We start from the raw sequence: 9,641 nt of genomic DNA on the forward strand, positions 1-9,641 counted from the left end.
CGATAACCTGGCAGTCCGTCTCTCAACACGGTGAAAGTACACTGGCATATTAAATGTGGCTCTGCAAACACGGTCGTGAGCAAGAGAGCAGTCCCCCTTTTCATCCCCACGGTGTGGGCCACAGGCTGCAGGGAGGGAGGGATTTTAATGACTGTGTTTTAAAGTGACCACATTTAATACTTTCAGCTCCCATTTTGGAGGTGTTGAACAATGTCAGTCTTCTCTATCTTGGTAAAGTTCCAATTGGGTCCACCCAGGGTGAGCGAATGACTGCCACCGCACTCCTCTCCACCCTGCTGGTTTTTATTACTCATCCATCTCAAGCGCCTCAGAAAAGCTTATGGCCTGACATTAACAAGGAAAGAGATTTTTTTTTGTCTTTTTTTTGCTTTCTTCCTGAAGGCAGAACTTCTCCTCCGGCTGGTATGCCACTTGTCTGAAAGGACGGCTGAAGTCAGAGCGAGGAGAAGAAAGAGAGAGAGAGAGAGGGAGAGAGAGAGAGAGAGACTCGGGGTCTCGTGGGAGTGCTAAAGCCACTGATTACATGACAGATAGTAACCTAATTGGCTGCGGCCCCGTTCCATGAGATGGATGTGATTCGCGTCTCGCTGGGACTAAGAGACTCAAGCAAGTTTCAGTTAGCGGCATGGAGAAAACGGGTGGAGGAGGGTCTTCAGAAGCAGTGGTGGCTGATTTTTGAGACAGGGATGCAGAAAGGCAAAGGAAAGTGGATTTGTAAGAAAGAAAGTCTGACAATTGTGTCACGGGTAGCAGAAACGTCTAAAGATGTGCTAGTTGAAGCTCTTTAGAAGAACAGAGGCAAAGGGACTCTGGAAAATATGGTTATTTTAAAGATTTATAGAACAATTATCTGAACTTATTTCTGTCCTTTAATGTAGAGAAACAGTGGCCACACAATGAAGTAAAATATAAATGGTATTTTATGCCAATGTTAAGATTTATTGTGTAAAAAGACACATTTTTACTATGCTGCACTTTTTTTCCTAAGTAATATTACTATGAAGTATCACTGCTCTTACTTGAGTAAAATTTCTGGATCCTCGATCCACTGCGAGTAACTTCACTGAATAAATTACAAGCACCAACAATTCACCAGACAGACACGCACACACCTGTAGTTTTTGTTACAGTTTCAAAAGTTTTACGTTGAAAGAAACTGAGTTGGAATATTGTTTATTTTTCCAGATTTTATTTTTTTGTAATGATGTTATCTGCGTGAATTATTCCCATTTTGGTCTTTAAAACATCCACATTTCCATATAATTTTATATTTTCAATCTGTCTGATGACGTCATTTTTGATGTGATTAGTTACTTACTGTAGCCTTTTTATCAAATACTTTTATACTCTTCCTCGAGTAATTTCTTGGACAACAGCTTGTCACTTTTACTTGAGTAAAAATAAGTGGAAGTAGAGCTATTCATTCTTGCTTGAGTACAATTTTACTCAACCCACCTCTGAATAACAAGTACGGAGGTTTGCCGCATCGTGTTGTGTGAGTGTTTTGCTGCAGGAGGGACTGGTGCGCTTCATGAAATAGACAACATGACTGGTTAAAACCTACTGACGCAACATCTCAAGAAATCACTCAGGATGTTAAAAATTTGGGCCCAAGTGGATCTTCCAAATGGACAATGATTTGAAACATATCGCCAAATATGTTGTAAGGTAATGTAGTAATAAAGTCAGTGTGCTTTAGAGTCCTTTTCAATGCCTTGTTCTTAACCCTACAGGGTTTTTATTATTATTATTATTTTTTTTCTCTGTATTTATTCTGGCATTTAGCAAATAAATAATTTTAGAGACCGTAACTGAGCTGAAATAGAAAGGGTTTATTCCTATTGAACGTTGGAAAGTGAGCATTATGAGTCTGTTTTAAAATTGCATTCCAATATATTATCACTCACTACATTTGGTTAAAAACTTTAAGTGACAATATTAAAAAAAAAAAAAAAAAAAAATCAAACTATTTTACATCAGCAAGCTGTTAAAATACTGTAAGCTGTTGGTAATTACAGAACCTGTTTGCTATCTTTTGGCCTCAAGAGACATATGTGTGAAAACCTCCATTGCAGCGTGACGGGGCTGGCCTTTTTCTGTATGATGTCGCTCACAGACTCATGCTTGGATGCAAATAATCTAGAGCAGATTATGAGTCAGATTTACATAGCCAGGACATTTTAACTACAGTACAGACCAAAAGTTTGGACACACTTTCTAATTGAATTCAATGAGTTTGTGTCCAAACTTTTGGTCTGTACTGTACGTGTTAAAACAATTTTCATTTCAAGGTTTTTACCTCTAGAGGAGAGATTTGTTTTTCTTGTTGCTTAATGCAATAAGAGGGTAGTGGTGCCTGGTAAGATTTAAGGCCATAATGTTTTTATTATTTTACGTCCTTTTAGGGTGAAAGTTCCATAGTGACTTGAATTGTTTTATCTTTTTTTTCCTGTAGGGTGAATGCAGCATAGAGTAACTCAGCAGCGCCCCTCCCTGCCTGTTGCTGCTGAAAGGAGTATAATGTAAATCTAAACGAATGTGCCTGTTTGGTGATATTTTCAGCTGTGAGTAACACATATGGGTGTCAGTGTGGAAGGTAAAAGACTGGTTACTAAGGTAACTGCTGACTGCTAACTACAGTAAACAAACTAAAAGTGTCGTGTCGGTTTTGCAGCTGACTGCAGGCTCAGCTAGAGCAGATAGCTTGACTAATCAGCCAGCTTGTTATTCTTGTGTCACTCCATATAAGAACAATATTAACTATACTAACTAATATTAAGATATCCTCAGTCACCTGTCTACCCATGTCTTATGTTGTTTATTTGTTGCACAATGACAGTGGAGGCTGATTCTGACTTAAATTTAGCAAATTTAAGACTATGTGAAAATTCAACTCATAATGGGTCAAAATTTTAGAACTACATTAATTATTCTATTTTTTTTATGGCAGTAATAACAGGGGATACATCTGCATTTCCTTAAGCATATTTTAAAAATATTATTTGTTGTAATTTGTCTGCAAAAGTGAAGTATTTGAATAAATTCAAGTGTCTTTTTCATCATGCTTTAATTTTTATGCTCATGTTTCACGACCCACTTCTTTGAATCATAAATTACATAAACACAATTGACCTGCTTGAATACGAACACTTGCTGCTGTTCTCTTTTGGGAAACCATTATATTATATATTTTGTACTATTTTAAATGTATGTGTTGACAGCATGTACTACTGACTATTACAGCATCAATAATGCTGGGCTAATGGTTATTGTACTGCTTCCATTATCCTGTTTTAAGAATCTAAAAATAGGATAATGGAAGCAGTAATGTACTTCCATAATTTTTTTTAATTTATCAATCATCCTATATATAAATGATATCCATCTGTATGCGCTCTGATGACAGAAATCTCCTGCAGACATCCATCCAAAGATACTATTAGCTATTATGAATGTTAAGACAAGAGGCAACAAACGGACCGAGTCCAGCGTGTCCCGGTGGGTGTCCGTCTACATACCCACCCGAAACTACGTCGGTCCTGCTCATGTCTAGAAATCTCCAGTCTTTATTAGGCGCTGACCCCAACAGCTGAGGAGCTGACCGAGACCCTCCGCCTCCTCCCTGGACCTCGGCTGACACCGTGACTCAACTATAGTTCGGCTATTTAGACATCCAAGCTGTTTGGGGACTTGTGCTAAGAGGAGCAGAAGGAGTCGGCTGATGGAGCAGGAAGAACAGAGAGCTCTCCCTGCGCTCATTTTATTTTTTACCCCCCCCCCCCCCTCCCTATCCCACTTCTTCCACCACCCAATCACTCAGCCATTCATTCTCTCACCTCTTTTTTTTTTTCTCTCTCTCTGTAATTATACCTGCCTTGCCAAGCGTGGCTCGAGGCGTGGCCGGGTGAAAATCACTTGTTAATATGACTGTGCGGTCTGAGCAGGTGATGAAGAGAAGGCCTCCTCGCTGGCTGTCTCTGTGGAAACATGCGGCTGGGGGAGCAGCCACGCAGCCTCCACGTCCCTCCTGGGACGAAGAGGTGGAGGAGGCCTCGCTTTGGGGAATAATAACGTGAGCAATGTGAGGGGCCATACATTTCCAAAATGTGCCCGCTACAATTAAAAATCCATAATGAGGCGAAGCGGCGTAACCAACTGTAACCCCCCCTCTCCCCTTTTGTCTTGGGATTGTTTAACAGCCCAGATTAAACAGGCAGAGCTGAACGTCGGCACGAGGAAAAGGTAGAGACGAATGATAGCCGATTCCCTCCCGAGGCTCCGCCTTAGTCGGAAAGACGACGAAGCGTTGCCACCATTTCTGACAGAAAGCCTTTCTCTTTTTTTAATGTCGGGAACAGTACGCCGGCCCACGGTATTTGCGCTCTAAGCTGCTGGGTAGCACCACCAATCGAGCACATTATTTCAAAACTTAAAATGTCTAGCTTGATTGAACAATTCGCTTTCCTTTAGCTTTATGTCAGGTTTATGAACAGTCAGTAGCAACCAATCACACTGTGGATGTCATTAAGCAATTTGGAATGGAAGTGGCAACTTACCACTTGCCTGAAGGTGCAGTAGTTTCTTTTATTCTTCCCCTCTAAGCCAAATAAGATTTAAGTCAGATTTTTTTAAGTGAAAAAGTTCAATTTTTTTTTAACAAAGGTAACACTTATTAGTTTGTTTGTTATAATTTAGTGTCACGTGTTTTCCTTCAGCCTCATCTTATTTGTTTCATTCAGAAATAACTTGATTATATGATCTAGAGGATGTTTTATGTTTGACAACCGGCAATTTGAAATATTTCTCTATATTTTGCTTTAAAGACGTGTGGTTATGAGTTCAATAAGTGCAATCCGCCTGCAGTTGATCACAGCTGATTATCTTTGATATCTCATATCTTATAAGAGTCACTGGACCCAAATAAGAATCAGAATTAAAATAAATAAGAACGTTTTATGGGAGAAGAAGAATTATGTTAAGTGTCCTGTTACATTTAAGACTATTCATCTCCTCAAGTCATGAAATTGTTTAGCTTAAATGAAAATTACAATTCACTGCTACTTTTTTTGCTATTAAGGGGAAGTGAATCACATTCCATGTCATAATAAGTTACAAAAAAAAAAAAAAAGAAAAGAAAAAAAAAGCACAAACCACCAAGTTTGGACAATGTAAAGAAGGTTTTGGCATTATAGAGGCTGGTGGACTTACCTAGTCATGAGGCCCTCATGTCAAACTATTACTTGGGGCCTCAAATATTCTTTGCCCGCCTCTGTCTGTACCCATTGGAAAAATTGGTCAGGAAAAAAAAAAGTTAACACTGAATCCCGGAGAAAGCACACGGACGTGCAAACGACGTCAGACTGTGCTGGCGGCACACAGATGTTGCCAACAGAGTGGGGAGATCTGGCACATCCCGTGCCGCCGCAGGCGCTGTGTGGCCGCAGTCGTAAGGGACGCTGTGCGTTTGTGACAGGAGAGAAAACGGGAGAAGGGAAAGGACGGCAATTATTATTTCCGTGCCCTCACCGGAAAAGGCTGAGAAAGGTTCACAGTCCTTCCCGCGCAGATATACAACAAACATCATTAATTTGGACTGCTTAGACAGCAGCACGCATCGTCCGGCCTTCAAAGGAATACCACACATTAATTATTAATCCCCAATACACTGGACAGCATGAAAAGAACAGCCTCTGACAGTTGGTTGGAAGCACTAATAGGAGACACTGTTTTTTTTTTCCCCTCTCCACTCTTCCTCCTAAAACAGAGCAACGTGAAAAAGCCAAGCGGCTTGAGCTCATTTTATTACAACCACACTGTGGGTCCCACTGGAGAACCTCGACTTCGGTTTTGCCTTCATTTGCATGACCCTCAGAACACCACACACTTTTCCTCCCCGCACCACCTTTCTCTGTAACCGAGCACTTTGAAATTACAATGACTAAAACCAGGTTATCTGCGGAACGTGCAATTTTGCAGCAGCTTGGTTGTTATGTACATTATCATGAAGGGATTTTCTTTTTCTTTTTTTTATTAGATTCTCCCAGCAGGGAGCAAATTGAACGGGAGATAACAGCTGGCTACTCTCATCACCTATGCACATCCAGGTAGCAGCTCATTTACATTCCTCCAGAGGAGAGCGGGGTCCTCTGTTCGGTCTGTTAACGCGCTGGAGCTTCAACTTGCTCGTTAATGAAGATCACACCTGAAACTGTTACCGTAGAGATGAGAGTGTCACACATTTTTTCACCCGTTGCTGAACTTGTTGACAGTTTGGTGAAGGGGGGGTGCCGAGATTTGGCACTCGGCATGTGATTCGTCCCTCAGGAATGAACTGCACCCACCCCTCCGCCCCACCTCCATCTTTACCCCACCACCAACCGAAATCCTCCTTGAAAGCCTCACATTCTTTACATTCTTTCTTCCCTTCACACATGTACCAGCAATCCAGATGCTTTTTTTTTTGTTTGATTTATTTAGCTAAATGTCCTTACAGGAAAAAATAAAAAATAAAAATAAACAGCAATCACCTAAATCTACAAAATTTATATACTATGCTATGTGTATTATAATCAGTCCAGAAAAAGGCATAGTTTGCACTGCATGACATCTTTACATCCCAAAAGAAAAGGACAAACTCAAGCAGTATAACATCTCTCTCCCACAAGAGTCCCATCGTCTAGGACGCAATTGACAGGTGGTGTTTCACTTAAAGGTTGCAGCACTCCGTTCAGTCGTCCTTATGGGTAAGTAAAAAGACAATTTGCAGGAGGTTTCCTCAAAAAATGAAAATTGCCTTGATTCATCGTCCATGCAACGCAACGCAGAGGAATAAAAGAAACAAAACAAAAATAAACAGTTGGCGTGACGGCCGCCAAACATTTGTGTTGGACATGCAGCGGCGGTCGATAAAAAGCATTGATGGATGCAGCATCTGAATGGCGTCGTTGTGCTGTGTTTCGGAGGTTGCGGGAGAAGGAGGGGCCAAAAGAAGGAAGGAAGACTTTCATGCAAAAGTTGAACAGCATTGAGTCATATAATTGCAGAGTCCATGACAATGCCCCCTCCCCCAACCACTTCCCACTGTTTCGCCCACCCTCACACGTCCGAGTTGATGCTCAGGTTGGCCAAGCGTGGGTCAGAGTTGATCTCGTACCGGTAGTGGTACCCCTCCATGTGGTCCCTACAGGCATCCCGGATGTTGTACATCCATCGCTTGATGCCCTTTCTGTTCAAGAAGAGCACTAGCAGGAACATGACCCCGATGAGGGCCAGCACCAGGCCCAGGAAGACATACGACGTCTTCAGGACCCTCTCCATGTCGCCCGTGCACTTCAGCTGGGACTGCTGCACCTGCAGAAGGGGTCGGTGCCTCACGGCCTCGGGATCGGTGCAGGTCAGCTCGTGCTTGTCCACCACCTGGGTGGTGTTCTTCAGCCACGCCAGCAGGTTGCTGATGAAGCAGTTGCAGTGCCAGGGATTCCCAGCTAGCTGGACGCGGAGTTCAAAGTCCGCCATCATGGCGGTGGGCAGATCCTTCAGGTTGTTGTCCCTCAGGTCGAGGTCACGCAGTGCCAGCAGAGCCCCGTTCTCGTCCAAGCTCTGGAACTCGATGAGGGAGCTGTTGCGGAGGTTCAGGGTGGCCAGGCCGGGGAGGCCCTTGAACATGCCGTCCGGCAGTAAGTGCAGGTCATTGTTGGACAGGTCCAGGGAGGTGAGGTTGGGAAGGTTTGCATGGACAAAGAAATGAAGGGTGGTGCAATTGTTAAGAGACCTGCTGAGGTTGAGGAACTGCAGTTTACTATCATCAGGGAAAGCGCTCTCGCTGAAATTCTGGATTAAATTATTACTCAAGTCCAGCCTTACAAGGTTTGGCAAGTTTTTGAACGCCCCTGCATGCACAGACTCCATCTCATTGCCACTCAGGTACATTTCTTCCAGGTTTTCCAGACGGGTTGGGAAAGAGGAATCGTTTATTTGAGCGATTTTGTTTCCCGTGAGGAACAGGGATTTGGTATTGGCCGGTAAGGAAGGTGGAATGTCGACCAAGTCCTGGTTTTGGCATTTCACAGTTTCTAAGGAGCACAGGCATTTGTCCGGGCAGCAGCGGCAGGACAAGGCGAGCACGAGGAGGAGCAGCAGGCGCATCATACTGTACTTGTGAGGTCTCCCCGGGCGCATTTTTGGGAGGCGCACAAATCAGTGTACGCAGGAGAGAGGGAGGAAAAAAAAACTGTTTTTCAGCAAGTCACCGCTTCGTCTTTCCGTCTGGAACAAAGTTTTTCATCACAGTTTTTCTCCTGAATCCGATTCAAAACAGCTTCCTGTAACACCTCCATGTAACCGGCCGCGTGCAGGCGGGGGGTTACAAAAACTCTTGTATTAGAAGAGGCTACATTTTCAAGAAACTTCTGCGCACCTTTTCGACAGTTTTCACAAACATCAGCTTTTTTCTCTCTCCGTCTTTAAAGCTGCGCGAGGATCCTTCAGGCTCTGGGGAAGCGGGAGAAATGAAGTCAAATGCAGAAAGGAAAACGTCACTCTGGCAGCGGGTTTCCAGACAAAGCCACCTTTTCTCGCAGACAGAGGCGCACCGTACCTCTCGCTGTCTCTCTCTATCAAGCGCACTTCCAGCTTTCTGACCGCCCAGCAGCAGGAGGGAGCACTACATCACAAGGAGGGAGCGTACCATTACTCGCCGACAGGAGGGGTGGAGAAAGAACGGGGATTTTATTAAACTCTAACACCCAAATGTGTACTTTCTGACAAGTCTTCCTCGTGGAACCCCCACACGTTTCCACCTCTGTGCAAAACCGCTCGGGTTTAAAGGGACAGAAGCGGTTTGTGGAGCCCGACAGAAAACCGTAATAAATAAACCCGAAGAGGCCCCTAAAGGACCAAGAAGCCAGAGGGCTGTTATTAAAACATTAATCTTCTGATTCACACTGATACTGTCACTTTTGAGGATTCATATAAACCCTCTTGGGTTCTAGGCTGTAGTATCTGGGTGGGGAAAACAGATGTGTATATATATATAAAACCAACCAACCAAACAAAAAACAACAACAAAAAAACAAAACAATATATATACAGTACAGACCAAACGTTTGGACACACCTTCTAATTGAATTCAATTAGAAAGTGTATATATATATATATATATATATATATATATATATATATATATATATATATATATATATATATATATATATATATATATATACATATATAGTAAGTAGTAAGTAGTGACTTGTTCTTGTAATATTATTGTAATTGTCTAACTTTATTCTCGTAATTATATATATATATATTTTTTTATTTTCCCTATTGCTCTGTCATACTGAAGCCAAAAGTGCAACATCAAAATTTTTTATTTTTATGTAAAATCTTATTCTTTGGATCTGATTAAATCTTTCATACTTAGAACAGTGAATAACTTAACTGAAGGAAAAATACTTTTTTTTTTTTTTTTTAAACCAGTTTAACAAATAGTGTCCTAGCATATCTGGTTAGCATGACACTAAGCAAGTCTGACTGGTTTTCAAACTCGAAACTGGAACCTAAAGTTAGATTTAATGTTCTTTTTATTTTTATTTAAGTACTAATTTTAAAGACAAAGA

The 9,641-nt window shown here is 42.0% G+C and overlaps 1 protein-coding gene across 2 annotated transcripts; it reads right to left on the reverse strand.

The window, feature by feature from the left end:
• Positions 1-5,198: 5,198 nt before the first annotated feature.
• Positions 5,199-8,735, reverse strand: tpbgb (trophoblast glycoprotein b). 2 transcript variants are annotated; one of them, XM_044118171.1, is made up of 2 exons: positions 8,618-8,735; positions 5,199-8,511 (listed from the first exon to the last, which is right to left on the reverse strand). In XM_044118171.1, the coding sequence occupies exon 2, from the start codon at positions 8,197-8,199 to the stop codon at positions 7,117-7,119; it is 1,083 nt and encodes a 360-aa protein (XP_043974106.1). In that variant the 5' UTR covers positions 8,200-8,511; positions 8,618-8,735; the 3' UTR covers positions 5,199-7,116. The 2 variants fall into 2 exon arrangements, with proteins under 2 accessions (XP_043974106.1, XP_043974105.1); XM_044118170.1 differs by having other exon boundaries at positions 8,589-8,735.
• Positions 8,736-9,641: the final 906 nt, after the last annotated feature.

This window comes from Gambusia affinis, linkage group LG05 (assembly GCF_019740435.1).
Source record: "Gambusia affinis linkage group LG05, SWU_Gaff_1.0, whole genome shotgun sequence".
NCBI lineage: Eukaryota > Metazoa > Chordata > Actinopteri > Cyprinodontiformes > Poeciliidae > Gambusia > Gambusia affinis.

Bases quoted from the DNA above. Each gene is read 5' to 3' on its own strand.
- tpbgb (XM_044118171.1), bottom strand. From the start codon at position 8,199: ATGCGCCCGGGGAGACCTCACAAGTACAGTATGATGCGCCTGCTGCTC.